Raw genomic sequence first — 18489 nt, 5'->3', positions numbered from 1 at the left:
AACCCATCTCAGATGTCACCTCATTGGCTTAACAAACACGGATTGAGCATCTTTCATTCGACATCCTCTTGGTGTGAAACGCTGGGATGACGCCCGAGAAGAGCTGGGGTGGTCTCCCAACATGGCCACTGGCACTGGATCCCCCTCCTTCTCCCATTGACTTGCTCCATTTCACATCCATCTTCTACCATTGCTTCTCAAACTTTAGCATGTGTATGAATCCCCTGAGAATCTTACTAAGAAGATCCAGATTCAGTGGTTCTGGGGTAGGGCCTGAAATACTGCATTTCTTACAAGATCCCAGGGGATGCCGCAGATCTGCAGGCTGCATTTGAATAGCAAGGCTTTTACGTTTTCTCAGTACAGTCTGATGAAATAGCAATAAGGCGATTATTTTTGTCTTTCTATGCTCAACTCTTATTAAGGTAAAATTTACGTACAGTGAAATGCACGGAATCTAAATGCACAATTCGGTGGGTTTCTGGCAAACGTATACACCCCTGTGACCTACACCTCAATCAAGAACATTCACATTTCCAGATAATTCCCTTGTTCCCCTTTCCATTTAATCCTCCAAATAAAGATGGTTCTACAGGGACCCAAAGTGATGCAGTCCAAGCAAATAGCTTTCTGATTCAGGAGACTTGATCACAGGAAAAATTTAAAGGGAAACAGGAAGAACTGTACGTCTTTGAGACAATCCTACATAAAGAATATAAACAACTGATCTAACTAATAACCATTAGAGCTATTACCTTAGAATAGTCTCTTTGTTCATTTTTTGTTTAAGATTTTTTTTGATGGGGACCGTTTTTAAGGTCTTTATTGAATTTGTTACAACATTACTTCTGTTTTATGTTTTGGTTTTTTGGCTGTGAGGTATGTGGGATCTTAACTCCCCGACCAGGGATCGAACCCACACCCCCTGCATCGGAAGGTGAAGTCTTAACCACTGAACCACCAGGGAAGTCCCTCTTTGTTCATTTTTCAGTAGATAACTCCAAAGCCTGGTTCTGCAAAGCCTCGTCCTGTGCTTTGCACGGATTAGCAAGGTGAACATATTAGCTCGGTGCTCAGGAAGCTGGCTCACGTCTAGCAGGGTTTGAAACAGCCAAGGAACCTAGCAGAACCGTCCCGGAAGAGTGAATTCTGGGCCTCGGGGCATTCCTGGCAGAGGCAGGGGAGTCTGGGGAGGATCGGTCACACATACCTCTATTTTACACATCTCACTCATCACTGCACTTTGCAAAACGTCCCTTATGGGTCTAATCTTTGCAATAGCCCCGGGACAAGGTGGGTACCACTATTCCCCTTTTTAGAGTTACGAAAACTGAGGCTGAGAGAGGTTATCTTCAGGCCGCACACTGGTAAGTTGCAAAGTGAGGCCTTTAGCTCCCTGGTAAGAGTTCATGCACGTGGAGGTCAGGAATCGCAGGGGTGCTCCCCCCAGGAGCCCAGACACTAGCCCTGCATGAACATCATGCCTGGCAGACAGACCTGGGCCACCTGTGCTCTCAACAGTCCACTCCCCCCTGGGAGGTGGAATCTCAGGCCCGGCTGCACTGTCCCCTCAGAAGAGTGTCTTTCCTGCATCCCCTGTGTGAGGGTCTCCAGCCCCTACTGGCCCCCGCAGAAGGGCTGTGCTAATCGCCACCCGCCCTCACTTGTGTTTTAGCATCCTGCTTCCAGCTCCTGCGCCATGAAAATCCTGTTTTGTGACCTGCTGCTGCTCAGCCTCTTCTCCAGCGTGTCCAGCAGCTGTCAGAAGGACTGTATGGCCTGCAGAGAGAAGCTCCGCCCACCTCTTGACAGCTTCAACCTTGAGGTATGTCCAGGAGCAGCCCTGTCTTCCCCTCCCTCCCCCCAAGGTCACGTGACTCTCCCAGTGTCAGATGGTCTGTAGGAAAGAGATGTGGACTTGAACATCTTCTGAAAGCAAACCCTGTCATCTTTACCACGTTCATGTAAAGACCCACCCATGCTGCCATTTTGTTCCCATCATTAAAATAATGCGTACTCATTCTAGAGAATTTGGCAAATTCCAAAAACTATTAAAAAAAAAATTTTTAATTACCTTTAATCCCACCAGAGTAAGAATCCTAGTTTTTTCACTTGCTATGTTACACAAGGATAATTTTCCCCCGTTATTAACATTATTTTAAATTACTTCTTCCCATGAATAGTTTACTTTGCTTAACCAATCCCCTCCTGTTGAACATGTATGTTGCCCTTCAGCTTTGATATTATAGACAGTTCTACAGTGAACACCTAAATGCTCTCTCGTATTTTAAATTTTGATTTGAGCACTAAATTTCTTTTTACTGAGTAAGCTGCTTTCTCAACTGCTTTCATTACAGTTTAGTTATTCCTCTGCTATTAAATCCAATATAACTCGATTACTTTTTCTTTGTAGTCAAGTAAACTCTTTTCAAAAGATGCCATGTTTGAAACTCCTCAACCTTTAAGAACAAACTTTCGCCTACTGTTCCTTAAGGCAAGCGTACAAATATAGGAACCAAGTACTCACGCTGGGATAACACCCTAACGTGAGCAGACACGGCCCCCGACGCACCCAAACACCAAGCTCCTCCTGTGCCAGCTCGGTGGTTTTCAAGTCTGTTTTCTGAACAGTAATAACCACCGAATCATGAAGCGCATCCCCAGAGAACCCATTCAAAGTTCATCCATCCTCCTCATTCAGCCATCATGGGTTTCCTGAGCACCTACTATGTGCTGAGCACTGGGCTAGGCCAAGGGCCCTGAGGTGAGCCGATGGATGGCTTTTGCAACTGGTGGGAGAGAAGAACCCCCAATCCCTCCATGAACGTAATTACTGAGCCCCGGGGAAGCAAGAACAGGGGACCCCAACCTAGTCTAGAGGGGCAGAGGGGTCTTTTGGAGGAGCTAAGTCTCTAAGGAAACCGAAAGAGGATCGGGAGTGAAGAGGCAGGGAGCGAGAGCCCCAGGTGCCCAGGTAATGGAGGGAGGCGTGGGGTAGGGGAGGGGGGCACATGTGCAAATGCCTTTCATGGGAGGGGAGCGGCAATTAAGGAACTGAGAAAAGCTGAGTTTGGCTAGAACACAGAAGGCCCACCTGCCTTTTCTGTGCAGCGCAGAGAGGCTTAAAATTTCACCCAAAACAAAACGCTTTCCCTTGGTCTTAGTAAACAGGGCAGACAACTAGTTTACACGTAAACCAGTGAAGGAGTTGATTAAGGAATAATCTCATAATCACCACACTTTTAAGCCTCTGAGGTTGCAACCTAGACAAGACTGAAAGTTGTGAACAATTCCTGGATCACGAGATTTAACTGCAACCCTTCAACTCCCACACAAAAATGCATTAGGACTCGAACATATATTTGTACACCCGTGATCATAACAGCATTACTCACAAGAGTCAAAAGGTGGAAATGACTCAACTGACCATCGAGAGATGAATGGATAAAGAAAATATGGTCTGTGCACACAGTGGAATATTATTCAGCTTTAAAAAGGAAGGGAATTGTGACACATGTTACAGCGTGGATGAGCCCTGAAGATGTATGCTCAGTGAAATAAGCCAGTCACCAAAGGACAAATGCTGTAAGATTCCACTTACCTTAGGTTCCTAGAGTAGTGATTCGCAGAAACAGAAAGTAGAATGGGGGTTGCCAAGGCCTGGGGAAGGAGGAGAGGGGAGTTAGTGTTTAATGGGTACAAAGTTTCAGTTTGGGAAAATGAAAAAGTTCTAGAGATGGTTGGGGGAGGTGATGGTAGGACAACAATGTGACTATATCAATATTTAATACCACTGAGCTGTATGTACACTTTAAAAGGGTTCAAATGCTAAATTTGATGATATGTGTATTTCACAATAAAAAAAAAAAAGTGTTAGGACCTCAACTGTAAGGATAACCCTAAGTCAGCTCTAATTTATTTGTTACAAAGTAAAGCATTCATGGATTTAGGTGATTTGTTTGTAACAAACTTCGCACCTGACTGCGGAGCGCTATGATGTTCCCACTGCCGGGACACCTTGACCTTGGGAGCCCTGTTCTGAGACAACAGAGGCCACCAGGGACAGATTCTCTCCAGCCCCCTTATTGCCATCTCAGCGTCTGTCCTCCTGCACTTCCTTCTTCCTTTGTACCGTTGATTTTCCTGCTGGGAATTTGTCCTTTTCCCCCTCTCCCACTTGCTCTTTCCTTCCCTCCGTTGTCATGTTTTTGAAAGAGTATCTACACTTGTGACTTTGAGCCCCTCGCCTCTGCCTCACTCCTTAGCTGCTCTCGGAGGTCACCAGCAGCTCCTAACCACAGAACCCCCGGCAGATGTGCAGGCTTCCTCTCCTCGTCCTCTCTGGGTGAACCCGGCTCTCTTCCCCACTATGACTCTTCCTTTTCTGCCTCCTGTTGCGGTCCTGGTCCTTTTCCTGCCCCCTGAACATGAGCAGTCGCCAAGACTCCCTGCTTCTTACCTCCTTCTGAGATGCCGCATCCCCTTTCCAGGCGGTCCGCTCTCCCCAGACAGCAGGTAACGCCCAAAGGTACACACCTCACCTCTTCTCTGCTGGGCTTCCATCACTTTCCATAGTTTCTGGGAAATCCAGGCTTCCCTTCCCTTTCCACGGCTCCACGAACCTGACCTGCCATCTTGCTCATGGCTCTCCCTCCTCCCCCAGCCAATAAATCCTACTCATTCTTCAAAACCCAGATTAGGTTTCTCCTCTTAGGAGAAGCTTTGCTGATCCTCCACCTGGCCCCAATTGAGCCAGCCCCTAGCTCCTTTGCTCTCTGATGATTACTTGCATCGGCTAGTCTCTCACCACCAGGTATGAACTTTCTTTGCTGATGATTCTGGGTCTCCCCAGCATGTTGCAGTGTGTGGCACGGGGCAGTACTCAGTTAAGAGGTCCCATGGAAACTGTAAAATTGCAAGACCTTTAGTCTCCTAATAGGTGCAGGCACTGCACGGTTTTTACACTGGTGTCTTTCAAAGCCAGTGAAGAATTTGGAGCCTGTTTCCATTTCTCTATAAGCATCTTCAATCTCTGGGGTCCAGACAACACTGTTAGAAAATGGCCAGTTCTAGCCTCACCGTGAGGAATAGTCCCTGCCAGTGCCTGCTGACCCCCAGAGGACCTGGCTGCCTGACTGTTTGGTTTCTAGCTTGTATTCACTTTTTTTAATATAAATTTATTTATTTTTATTTTTGGCTGTGTTGGGTCTTCCTTTCTGTGCGAGGGCTTTCTCTAGTTGTGGCGAGTGGGGGCCACTCTTCATCGCGGTGCGCGGGCGTCTCACCGTCGCGGCCTCTCTTGTAGCGGAGCACAGGCTCCAGACGCGCAGGCTCAGTAGTTGTGGCTCACGGGCCCAGTTGCTCCGCGGCATCTGGGATCTTCCCAGACTAGGGCTCGAACCCGTGTCCCCTGCATTGGCAGGCAGATTCTCAACCACTGCGCCACCAGGGAAGCCCCACTTTTAACCTACTTTTTTTAAAGTTTTATGAGATGCCTAGAATTGAGGTAACCACATCTCATTTCCAAATCTTTCAGCCCTTGAGTATGTCCACTCTGTGAATGATGGGGGACTCAGATATTTAGGCAAGGGTCACCTCCCCAATCCCTCCACCAAATGATGCAATCCTGAGCTATCCCCAGGGCCCTCTGGACCCTTGGCTTCATCAAAAATGTCTTTATTTCTCACTCCAGGGCAATGGTCCAAGTATGGTTGTCTTTTTTTTAGACTATCATTTTGGTCAGTAAATGATTCACACACCCCCAAACCATTGCAATGTCCTGGGCTTTCAGCTAAACTGTGAATGGTACTTACACCATCGGCTTAAGAAGAAAAAAAACTAGATTCGCTGAGTTGTTTTAGAGACAAAGAAGAAGGTAACTCCCAAGAAAGGTCTGGGGAAATTTATTTAAATTCCCTAAAACTCTATTAAAAGCAGAAGAAACTACCTTCTGCTAGTACTTTGTCTTCATTACATGAAAATTCTTAGTAGTTGACTTTCAGTCAGAGTTCCTAATACGTTTTTCTTTTGTACTATTCCTCTGCTGGCCTGCTTGTGTTGGCCCTCAGATATTTTGGCAGAACCTCCTAAAGCAAATAGATCTCAAATGTCTGTCTGTCAGAAGTGGTTGGATTCCTTAGTGGCAGAAACGTAACAAACTCAATGAGCTGCTTCTTTTCCTTCCAATGGTCTCGTGGGCCTGTTTCCCTAATCTTCGATCCCAGACATCCAAATGGCCCTTTGCTCAGTTTCCTCCCAAGCCCAGCTTTACAGATCAATTTGGCACCAATCTGGGACTTTCCAGATGCTCCTCCGCGCTGTGGCTTAATATAGCAATGTCATCAGTGTGGGCTGTGAAAATGTGTCCAGCTCACTTAAAAGGCCATTAACCCATCTCTGGAAAGAAGCTGGTGGGTCCCTCAGACCGGAGAGTTTAGGCATTAAGCTCATATGCCCATCTGGTGCTACAAATGCTGTTGTGAATTTGGATTCCTCATTTTTGCCCAAAGCCTTCTCCTAAATCAAGAACTGAGATGATTTTGTTAGTACCTAATTCATCTAACAGTATGTTGAATCTCGGTGTGGGCTCTGCATCTGGTTTGATCATAGAATTTCATTTTCTCTGATTGACACACAACCTAATTACCATCTGGGCTTAGAAACTCAGGGGCTCACAGAAGATCTGATAGCCTCTGGGCTTAACAGCTTCCACCTGTTTCTGTAAATGGAAGGAGCAGAACAATACAACAAGCACGTTGAGGCTCCTATTCTGTGAGGATCGGACCCCGTGTGCTCCAAAGGTCCATTTCACCTCTATGCTTCTACACTTCTGAAACCGCACAACTCAGATCGGGACTTGAACCAATGGGGCTGGGACTGGAACCCAGCCAAAACCCAGATTGGGACTTGAACCCACGGTCTTTTAATTGAGATCACCCACCTGGTCTCAGGACTTAATGAAGCTCAGATTCTTTATGTCTCATCACAGAAAGAATTCAGTAAAAGACAAAGTGAAAGGTAGGAAGTGGATTTATTTAGAGAGATACACATTCCATAGACAGAATGCAGTCCATCTCAAAAGGTGAGAAGGTCCTGGGAGAAACAACACACTCCACAGACAGGTTGTGAGCCATCTCAGAAGGAGAGAGGCCCCCGAAATATGGGGTGGTTAGTTTTTATGGGCTGGGTAATTTCACAGGCTAATGAGTGGGAGGAGTATTCCAACTATTTTGCAAAAGGGGAGGAGATTTCCAGGAATTGGACCACCGCCCACTTTTTGACCTTTTATGGTCAGCCCCGGAACTGTCATGGCACCTGTAGGTGTGTCATTTAGATGTTAATGTATTACAGTGAGTGTATAATGAGGCTCAACGTTCCACTGGAAGTCGAGAATCTTCCACCATCTTGGACCTAGTTGGTTCTAACCTGTTTATGTCATATCTTCTAGGGCTATGTCATTCTTTTAGAGGTCATGCCCTGCTCCCTTCCCTCCTGTTTCACGTCTACTGGCTTTCCCAGTGCTCCCCATGCTTTCCTGTTATCTCCTTGACTCTGTAGTATGAGGTTTCTCAGACTCATCACTGTAGATATATTAGGCTGAATAATTATTTGTTGGGGAGGCGGGGGCTGTCCATACGCATTGTAGGATGTTTGCTAGTGTCCCTGTGAAACAGAGCAGGACTCTGTGGGACCCTCCTGGGTACAAATCCTTTCTGTGTCCCCCATTTCTTTTTTTGTAGGAAATAGGCTTCATCCAGCCTCCAGAACTTTCCCTGAGTTCCAAAGGGTAGGTTCAAACAGTTGTTAATCAGGGACAAGGGAGGAGAAATCAAACAATAGTGCAGCCTTGGGGCAGGGTTCCTCCTCAAGGGATACATATAACAATACCTTTGTGTTCTTCCTCGGGAGCTAAGGCCCCCATCCTTAGGAGGATGGTAACTCCAGGCTGAGCACAAGATTCCTGGAGCACCTGTTACCTCACCACCAACACATCAGAACAAAGTCACACACCCTGCAGCCTTCACCCCAAATTTTGCCTGTTAAAAACTTCTCCCCGAAAACCATCAGGGGGTTTGGGATTTTTGAACATGAGCCACCTGTTCTCCTTGCTTGGCCCCGCAATAAACCTTTCTCTGCTCCAGACTCCAGTGTTTTGGTTTGTCTGGCATCACTGTGTGTCGGACACACAACCTTGTGTTCAGTAACAGCTGGCCTCTACTCACTGGATAGCAGTAGCATCCCTGCTCCCGCCCACTGTGTGACAACCAAATGTGTCTCCAGACATTGCCAAATGTCCCCTGGGGGGCAAAACTGCTCCCAATTGAGACCCACTGCTGTAGAGCAATAACCCAGTAGGATGATGATCTAAAAGAACAAACTACAAATTGAGTCTACTCAGTTTTCTTCAAAGTGTCTCAGGAGCAGGCGAAGTGCAGACCCAAGTGACTCTCCGAAGGAGTCCCCCACCACCATGTTCCATGATGGTTTCTTCCTCCTCAGAGCCAGTCCCAAAGCAGGGTTTCTCAAAGTGTAAACCAGCCTCAGAATTGCCTGGGATGCTGGAAAATGCAAATTCCTGGACCCCCACCCTCAGCTTACTGCATCAGAATCTCCAGGGGTACAGATTAAGAATTTGCATTCTAACAAACCCCAGTAGGGTTTCATAAAGACCACTCAAGTCTGCAGCTCCATTGTTCTAGAGTCCACCCTCCCCATCTATGGAATTTGCCCATCATTCTTCCTTACCCAGTGAGTTTGTGGGTGTGAAAAACTGGTTTCTCTATGCTTCTCACTGAGTTGTCAGCATCTCTGAGGAAACTCTAAATGGAAAAGACATACTCGAAAAAATCTTGTGTATCACTAGGGGCCAACCTCACCACCTCTGGCCAGCAGGTGGTCTGGGCAAAGATGTTCCTTGGAAACCTTACCAGTGAAGGAGAGTGAGAGTAACACTCCCACTGGATACCACCTCTTTCTTCTCTCTGGTCCAGCAGAAAATGAGCAATTTCCCCATCAGAACCTTACTTTTTGGTCTCATAGAATCCTTATTTTCCCATTAGTTTCCACCAATTCGTATTGCAAGCACAGAGAAGTCGCTGACTAGGAGGTGTCCTGGGTTGGGACTTGAAACATTGGAGTTCTGTTCAGGTTATACTGTTATTTCACCATGTAGTTTTGGACCCATTACTGAACCTCATTATAACATGCGAACATGGACCACACTGGTCGTTTCCAAACCTGGGCAAATCTCACAGTTACCTGAGCTTTGTAAAAATAAGCTTTAAACCCTGGTTCTATTCCTCAGAGATTTAACTGGGTTATGAAATTCTGTGTTTTAAAAAGTTCTGCAGATGATTCAGATTCACACCTAGGTGTAGGACCCATTGGACCAGGTGTTGCCCAAGGAGTCTATGCGATGCCTTGATGATGCACTAGAAGAGTTGAGGCATCTCCCAGTGTGACCACTGGGCGACCTCAGCTGCAGACCCCCTCGTCCTCCTCTTGTTTCTCTTCATTTCACATCCTCGCTATGGACCCCACTTTGTATTCCAGCTATGAGATGCCTGGAATGCATACACGTTCTCCCTACAGCACAGCTAGCAGCCAAGTGAAGAGGTCCTAAGCCTGGAGTCCACAGATGCCTGTCCATGGCTAGGCTTTAGAAGATGTATGAACCCCCTAAAATTATATGCAAATGTGACATGAATGTGCATTTATACGGTGAAAGGGAGGGAATCCCTTATGGAGAATCATTAGATCCTCAAAAGAGTCCATGACCCAAAAAAAGGCGAAGAACCCTGGTCTAATGGGACAGACAAGACAAAGAGCTGCAACAGGGTGACAAGCACTACATCAGAAGCGTGTGCTAAATGCCAGAGGAGTTCGAGTCTGGTTGCAACTAGCTGCAACTCCTGTTCTTCCAGTGACTCCCTTTCTCATCTTTTTTCTTTTCTTTCTTTTTTTAAAAAAAGTTTTCCCTTTGTCACGCTTAGCTAAATATAAAGTGAATTCTTTATTAATACAGCTCAGGGCAACAAACCTCTACTTGAAACCCTCCTATTTACTGGATGGAGAAGATTCCTCCATGAGTAAGATATGGTCCCTAACTTGTCGTAGGCTGTCCCGTAAGGTGTTACAATTATACTAAGCATTCAAATTTCAAATTCAAACAAGCTCAAAACAAAGTTTTGTGGGAGCACAGAAGCAGGAGAGAGCAATTCCAGCCGGGGAGCCAGAAGCAGGTGTCATTGAGGGGTAGCTCTGGAGCCTGGCTGTCCCCAAAGGGTGGATGGAAGGAGGTTATTCCATCAGAAGGAACAGAGTGAGAAAAGACGTGGGGAAGGCGAGGGAGCTCGCTGTGTTTGAGGCACTAGGAGCAACCTCATATGCCTGAAGCAATGAGGGGTGTTGAGAGGAAGATTCAGAAATAAGACTCAAGGACTTCCCTGGTGGTCCAGTGGTTAGGACTCTGCGCTTCCACTGCAGGGGGCAGGGGTTCGATCCCTGGTCAGAGAACTAAGATCCCGCATGCCGCGTGGCCAAAAAAAAAAAAAAAAAAAAAACTGAAAGACGGGCGAGGACAGGATGGTGGAGCCACTTGAATGGTCTGCTCAGGAGTTTGGAGTTACAGCATTTTATAGACAAAGACAGATATTGGACAGTTGTGGGTAAGTAACAATATGTTTAGATCCATTCTTCAGGAAGATTATTCTGCCAGGGACATAAAATGCATTAAGGCAAAGCAAAGATCAGAGATGGAGACATCTGTTAGGAAGCCACTGCACCCCAAGAGGAACTTAGGCAGAAGGGATGGAAAGGAGGGGGCAGACTCACATGCTGATTGGATGGAGGAATGGGGTCCTGAGAAGGGAGACGTCAGAGTGATGCCCAGGGTTCTAAACCTGAGTCAACTGGGGAATAAGGTGCTGTTCAGAGAGAGACAGAGACACAGAGCAGGACAGACTTGGGGTGGAGAAAGTATACCTGACAAGAATTAAATTCACCTGCTAGTAACAAACACCTAAAGTAACATCTTTAATAAGATGGAGATTTGGGAATTCTCTGGTGGTCCAGTGGTTAGGCTTTCGGGCTTTCAGTGCCCTGGCCTGGGTTCCATCCCTGATCCGGGAACTGAGATCCCACAGACTGCGTGGTGCAGCCAAAAAAAGAGATGAAAAGATGGAGATTTGATTCCTCACAAAGAAGTCAGGAGGTGGCCAGTCCACGGCTGGTGTGGCAGCTCCATCACATCACCAGACTCCTTCTCTTTCTGCTTTAGCTGTCTACGGCTGTCACCCTCATATGGTTCCATCCTCTGAGTCTCCTCAAGATTTCAAGATGGCCCACCGAACACCTGCCAAAATGTCCACATTCTAAGCAGGAGGCTGGAGGAAGGGGAGGAAGAAGGAAAAAAAAGATGTTCTTCCCGGATAAGTCAGCCCCCTACTTTCCCAGAAGCCCCACCTGGTCCTTTCCATGTATATGTCATCGGCCACCTCTGGCTACAAAGGAGGTTGGGAAACGTATATGTGGCCTTGAGGAGGAAAACAAGTGTTCTCTCTCTTTTTTAAAAAAATATTTATTTATTTATTTGGTTGCACCCGGTCTTAGTCGCGGCAGGCAGGTTCCTTAGTTGCGGCATGCATGTGGGATCTTAGTTCCCCGACCAGGGATCGAACCCACGCCCCCTATATTTGGAGAGCAGAGTCTTAGCCACTGCGCCACCAGGGAAGTCTCACAAGTGTTCTCTTAGTAAGGAAGAGGGGAGATGGGTACAGAATGGGCAGTTGGTAGCCTCTGCTCCGGAAGAGAAGGTGGGCTTTATTCTTAACAAATTGTACTTAATGTGTTGGTCAGACATTTCGATGGAGATAGAAGACAGGGATCAGAGAAGTGTGTGGACTTCAGGAGGTAACAGGTACCGGATATAGAGACCTGGGGTGCCCTGAAATAAGTGATGACCAAAATCACAGAAATGAACAAAGTCACCAAGGGGCAGATCGTAAAGAGAGATGAGAAGTGTAAAGACGGAATCTTAGCAGCACAGGAGGAAGGGGCACAAACAGTCTGAGAGGTGAGTGCAGTATCAGAAAGAGAATTCTCAGGAGGGTGTGGTCCCCATTACCAAATGCTGTAGGTCAAGGAGAAGGAGGACTAAGCAGGACCACTGGCTCTGGCGACTGGGAAGTCGCTGGAGGTCCCTCAAGTAGGGATGAGGGTGGGAAGCAGATTTCAAGGAGTTGAGGAGAAAGTGGAAGATGCTGAGATAGAGACATGGGCACATGACCACATCTTGGAGAACCTGGGCAGTGACAAAAGAGGGGCAGGGTTGGAGGTGGCAAAGGCTTCAGGAGAAGTCGGATTGAAGGAAACGTTTTGACGGTTTGGTGGAACAGCCTGTGAGGTCTGTGATTTAAGCTGCACACATATCTCACTCCTTGGTTAGAGATCAGGTTGGAAACCTTGCCTGCAGAGGTATCTGTGCCACTCTGAACACCTGGGTGGATGTTTTTGCTCCCCAGGTAGGGCCGATGAGGCACACACACAGCTTCTCACGTCCCACACCTGCCCAGGCAGAGCAGTAACTCTTGATGCCCTGTAAGCCAAGCAAAGACTCCAAGGTCTGACGAAGGGCTCTGCCGCTTCCTGCTGACCATGATGTCAAGGTCAGGTTGAAAGGCGGTTTCCATCTGGCTAAGGCCAGAAACACAGAGGGGAGCATTCAGGGTGAAGTCAAAACAGCAAATAGGAAAAAAAAAGTTGGAGGCAGAGGCTTCCAGGAGACCTAATCGGAGACTGGAACGTGGGAGGAAAGGGCCAAGGCCGGGACCAGTCAGGAGGGTGGGAGATATCATGGTCAGGCTGGTAGTCTAGATGAGAAATGGAGACGCCTGGAGAGACAGACAGCAGCAGGAGTTCCTCAGGGGCTGGCGGGTCTACTGGATTGTGTCCCATGTTCCCCGAATGCCCAACCTGCCTACATCCCAAAGTCTTGACCCCCATTTTCTTTTTTTTTAAATTTATTTTATTGAAGTATAGTTGATTTACAATGTTGTGTTAATTTCTGCTGCACAGCAAAGTGACTCAGTTATACACATATATACATTCTTTTTCATACTCTTTTCCATGATGGTTTATCCCAGGACATTGAATACAGTTCCCTGTGCTATGCAGTAGGACCTTGTTATCCATCCATTCTATACGTAATAGTTTGCATCTAGTAACCTCGAACTCCCAGTCCCCCCCTCCCGCACTCTCCCTCCCCCTTGGCAACCACAAGTCTGTTTGACCCCCATTTTCTATAAGTGAGGCACAGATAGTGATGACTAGTGTATGTGAGGTGAAAAATGAATCACACCAAGGTTGATCTTTACCTGGTGACCTTAAAATAACCATGCAGATTTAACTACGTGACTACCTACTTTGACATCCCCAATTTCTTAAACCGATCTGACCTCTCCTAAGCTTGATAAGAGAACAAAATAAAATTCTTCTTTACGGGTGACCTTGATGAGCTGTGTTTGGCTCCAAAAACCCGACGAAGGCTACAACGCGGTGCAGATTTGGTGCACTCGTTCTGTTAACTTGCTGTGTCACCTGTGGTGAGTTAACCTCACCTCCCTGAGCCCCAGTTTTCTTTGTGAAATGACAGAGCTGGGCTAGTTCTCCGCTTCTTTCCAATTCTGAAATTCTACAAACTTAAATAACTGCATGTAAAACTGCTGCACGGTCCTTGATAGATAGGTGCTTCAGGAGCACTTGAATTGGCACCAAAGTAGACGACAGAAGGACTTGATCTCCTCATTGCCTTGGACCAATAGCTGTCCCTGGTCTTTCTCCCTCCTCCACCTCCATCTTTGCAGGTATGCATCCTCGAGTGTGAAGGGAAGGTTTTGTCCGGCCCTCTCTGGACTCCGTGCACCAAGGTCATGGCGAGGGGCTCCTGGCAGCTCAGCCCTGCTGACCCAGACCACGTGGCAGCTGCTCTTGACCAGCCAAGAGCCTCTGAGATGCAGCATCTGAAGAGAATGCCCCGTGTCAGGAGCCTCTTCCAAGCTCAGAAAGGGACAGAGCCCGGCATGGAGGAGGTGGGGGACATGGAGAAGAAACAGCTGCAGAAGAGGTTCGGGGGTTTCACCGGAGCCCGGAAGTCGGCCCGGAAGTTGGCCAACCAGAAGCGGTTCAGTGAGTTTATGAGGCAGTACCTGGTCCTGAGCATGCAGTCCGGCCAGCGCCGGCGCACCCTGAACCGGAATGGTAATGCGTAGCCGGAAGGGGAGCCCCTCCCAGCTGTACCGTCCACTTCAACCCATGAGTGAGTGGGGCCCGAATGAGCTGGGGGCAAAAAGAAACCTCCTCTACCCCTGTCTTAGCCATCCTCTCTGGCCTGGGGAAGCACGCGGGCCCCCAAACACATACACACACCCTACACCACCTCCAGGGGTTCAGCTCCTGGGAGGCCTGGGAGGTAAACCCACCTCCCTACCTCCTGCCCGCCTTCTCTCTGGGAGCAAAGATCTTCCTGGGAGTGCTCTCGACACTGACCGCTGCTTTTAAGAGACTGGTTACCATGGGGATAATAGTAGTGTGTTGAGATAACTAATTCCTCTATAGCTCTCCAGGAGCTTAGTTTCTATGGGGACAGTTAAGTGGACCAATCCTCCTATCTGGTTGCCATAGAAACCATTCACTCACCTTTCCTCCGAGACTAAGAACCCGAGAACTGGACCTACGCTTAGCCGTTCGCAGAGAGTCTGATTTCTGTGGCTGTGATGTTGCTATTTCACCTTCCAAGATGGCTTAGCTGTCCCTTCCCTTCCCCTCTGTATCTCAAGGTGACTGGCTTCCATGGAAACCATTAAACTTTCCCAGTCTCCCCCAGTCAAGGAGTTCTGGTTAGGACCAGTTCTTGTCAGGACACTTTCTGCTTTCCTTTCTTCCACACTTCACTCGTCCATCTGACCACTTTGCCAGGGACGGGCTGATTCTTTGCAGCCAATGGAACCCGAGCAAGGCTTTGAGAATCCGGCCCAAATGACCTGAGTCGCTTTTGGAAGGGGGACTAAGGGATCATCATCTTTCCTCAGTTTTTGCCTCTTTCCAGGGGCCATTTTTGTTTTGTGTTTGTTTGCTTGGTTGCCCTGCTTCCTCTCTCCCTTCTGGTATGTTCTTACCCCCACAGACATGTTTATACATGTACCTATAATGCAGACCCGATGATAAACATCAGAGATGCTAATTTATTGCCCAGTCATTACAAACTCAGCTTTCCTCAGCCCATCAACTTATACGTAACTTTGAGTGGCACAGTGAACCAGCACAGTGGAATTGTCTGAAAATCTAAGAAAATCCCAACCATCAAGCATATATGCCTTAATTCATGTGTGGGAATGTGATTATCTGCAGGATCTCATATCTTTCCTTAAAGAGTCTAGAAACGTCCCCTAACAGAAAGAACTAATCAGTTGGTCAAAAACTTTCCCCAAACACTGTTACCCAGGTGGGGGCTTTTCCCTGACTCAGAGGCATAAGAGGAAAAAGTCTGCATGTGCTGTGTTATTTTGCTTCCCGTACGTCAAAGGTAGCCAGATTGTTAAAAATCTTCCTTCAAAGTATATTAATACACGTGTGAATCTTTGGCATCCACACGTTCGCAGGGAGGCAGCCCACGTAGTGCTTTGCAGGTAGGCTGGCTTGTTTGCAAAACATCCATTGCCAGACACGGGTATATGTATTAAGTTGCGAGCCGAAGGCCGCCGTGTTTATTTTAGCAGAATGACTAATCTCCGAAGGCCCTGAATTAACCTGCACTGTTTTTGAAGTCATAGTCTTGGATCCTTAACAAGCATTCTATTTTTCCTAAGCCACTCCTGCACAGGACCTAACGGTAAATCTTTCAGAGCTAGCATGGATTGAATTCTTTCAAATCTTAAAGATATTCCTCTTTAAAGGGACCCTCAAGGAACACTGAAGACATGTCTAACTCTGAACTGCAACCATTTTCTTTACCTAAAGACAGTTCAGAATCAGTCACATTAGCAAGAATCAATTTATTTAAAAAAACATAACAAAAACTATTTGAGCCCCCATTCAGGTAATTGGTTTTTCTAGTTATCTATTAAGCTTCCAACTGAGCGGCACTGAAACATAACTGGTAACCAGCTTCTGTCTGTGGCTTTGCTCAAGATGTAAAGTTCTTGATGGAAACACTGCAGATATTAACCAGCTCATTTGGGTGTTATTGACTGCTCTCCTCCTGTGACCATCTCACTCATTCTTTTTTCCACACATTCACGGTTGCTGAGTTCCAGTGCAAGTGTGTATTTATGAGTCCCTTAAGCCTGTCTTTATTCGCCTATACATACTCCAACCAGCCCCACACATGCTTGAGATTGCTCCGCGACTGGGGGACTCCTGTTGCCAGGCTGTTCTGGACTCCTGAGACATCCAACACAAACCTATATTTAGAAGGCTGGAGGAAATGGCGCCACCTAACACACGGGATAAAGAGCCCTTATTCAGGGACTTCTCTGGCTGACCAGTGGTTAAGACTCTGCGCTTCCAACGCAGGGGGGTGTGAGTTCAATCCCTGGCCGGGAAACTGAGATCCACATGCCACACGGTGTGGCCAAAAAATTAAAAAAAAAAAAAAAAACAAAAAACCTTATTCAGAAAGTATAATTGTAACTGGGTCTAAGCTGGGCCACACGACAGGCCAATAACTGAGAGATGAGTTGTTGGGACAAAGCATAACGACTTTATTCGGGAAGCCAGCAAACCGAGAAGACGGGTGAGCCAAACCATCTTGCCTGAGTTAGAATTCAGGCTCCTTTTATACTAAAAGGGGAGGGAGTAAGGTCAAACACTTCCTGGTTCCCATCAGCCTCCGGAGGGGATGTGTTCATTTCTCCCTCCCTTTAGTCATTCACAGGTGGGCCTGGTCAGGATGTTTCCTGTGAGCTAAACAAAGGTATTTTAGCTGAATGCTCATTACCTGGGAAGCAGGGTTCCCAGAGATGGGCCTTTAGGTATAACTTAAGCTTATAGGCAACATCCCTTTAGTGATTAACTGGTAGTAGAATACAAAAGTTCTTCCCTATTACATAATGATGTCCTAGAAAGGAAGGACAGTGGGGTGCAGGACCAGTTCTAGACAGACCTGTGAAAAGTCCACAACTGGTCGTGGTATATACCGTCCTTTTCCCTGGCCCTATACTTCCCTCCTCTCTTCTGCTGTCCCGGGCCTTGAACTTCTAGACACTGGAAAGTAAGCAGATTCATTCCTGGTGAGAAATTAGTGAAGTTAGCACTTGTATTATAAAAGAGAGCCATAAATGAGGGCTCTATTTAGCCTGAAGAAATGAATTACCACACACAGATTCCAAACTCCAGGGATGAGAGAACTGCTTCTGGGCAGTTCTCCCCTTCTGACTTTCAAGCCCTAGCCCACAGACCTCCCTTCATTCTGTTGGTCCTGCCACTAGACCGGGAACCAGGAAAGCAGGTGTGTAGAGGGAGACAGGGAACCCTTCTTGCTGCTTTTGGGGCTAATTATGTGAACGATAGCTTTTCTTTGCCTCCTGTCTATTGCTCAGGCACTAGGGAAAACAGAACTGAAGGGTCAGAAAAACTGTCAGATTTGCCACTGTAATCATTTCTGTCTCCCCAGGTGTCCGGGTGATCCACAAATCAGCATGTCTCCAGCCCCAGACCTGCCGGCTGGGAGTCAGGATTCCTTACTCCCCAAGGCCCTGAGGCAGGCCTTGTCTCCAGGCCTCCACCCCCAGGGCCCAGCCCCATCTGGTTGTCTTTCCCTTCCCCGCTCCTTCCTGCCCCCTCCCCCCATGGCATGTTTCATGACAACCCTGTTACTACATCAGAGTGTATTTTTGTAATTCTTCCAGCTAACATTTAAACAGCCCCAACTTTCCTTCTCACCCGCCTCTTCCCTCTTCTAGGGGTGGGTTCAAGGAACAGGAAGTCAAGAGTGGGGTTTTGACTCGTCACTGCCATAACTTGTTTGTAAAAGAGCTGTTCTTTTTGACTTATTGTTTTAAACAGATATTTCTCCATTAAACTTCTACTGAGCAAATGGTTAGCAAATTGGTTGGCTGTTTTTTTTTTTTTTTTTTTTAAAAAGTGAGCATTATTCCTGAAGAGGCTTTAGTGAGAATAAAAACAGGGACAAAGAGGGACTTCCCTGGTGGTCCAGTGGTTAAGACTCCGCGCTCCCAATGCAGGGGGCTGGGTTTTGATCCCTAATGGGGGAATTAGATCGTGCATGCATGCCGCAACTCACACCTGGCACAGCCAAAATAAATAAATATTTTTTTAAAAAAAAGACAAAGAGACATGTTTAAATCCAGAAATTACCCAGGAATATGATCCAAAATGCAAAGGGAGGGAGGGGTGGGGGGAGGGGTGGGAGGCTGGGATTAGCAGATGCAAACTATTATATATAGGATGGATAAACAAGGTCCTACTATATAG

The 18489-nt window shown here is 47.1% G+C and overlaps 1 protein-coding gene across 2 annotated transcripts; it reads left to right on the top strand.

The window, feature by feature from the left end:
- Positions 1 to 1699: 1699 nt before the first annotated feature.
- PNOC (prepronociceptin) lies at positions 1700 to 18002 on the top strand. Of its 2 annotated transcripts, XM_024130892.2 has the most exons (3): positions 1700 to 1825; positions 13863 to 14256; positions 17669 to 18002. In XM_024130892.2, the coding sequence occupies exons 1-3, from the start codon at positions 1700 to 1702 to the stop codon at positions 17752 to 17754; spliced, it is 606 nt and encodes a 201-aa protein (XP_023986660.1). In that variant the 3' UTR covers positions 17755 to 18002. The 2 variants fall into 2 exon arrangements, 1 of the variants encoding a protein (XP_023986660.1); XR_003681378.2 differs by lacking the exons at positions 1700 to 1825; positions 13863 to 14256 and adding an exon at positions 16561 to 16789 and having other exon boundaries at positions 17669 to 17756.
- The last annotated feature ends 487 nt before the right edge of the window (positions 18003 to 18489 follow it).

The sequence above is a fragment of the Physeter macrocephalus genome, chromosome 9 (assembly GCF_002837175.3).
Source record: "Physeter macrocephalus isolate SW-GA chromosome 9, ASM283717v5, whole genome shotgun sequence".
Lineage (NCBI taxonomy): Eukaryota > Metazoa > Chordata > Mammalia > Artiodactyla > Physeteridae > Physeter > Physeter macrocephalus.
The sequence above is the reverse complement of the archived record's forward strand: the minus strand, read 5'-3'. Positions and strand labels throughout refer to the sequence as shown.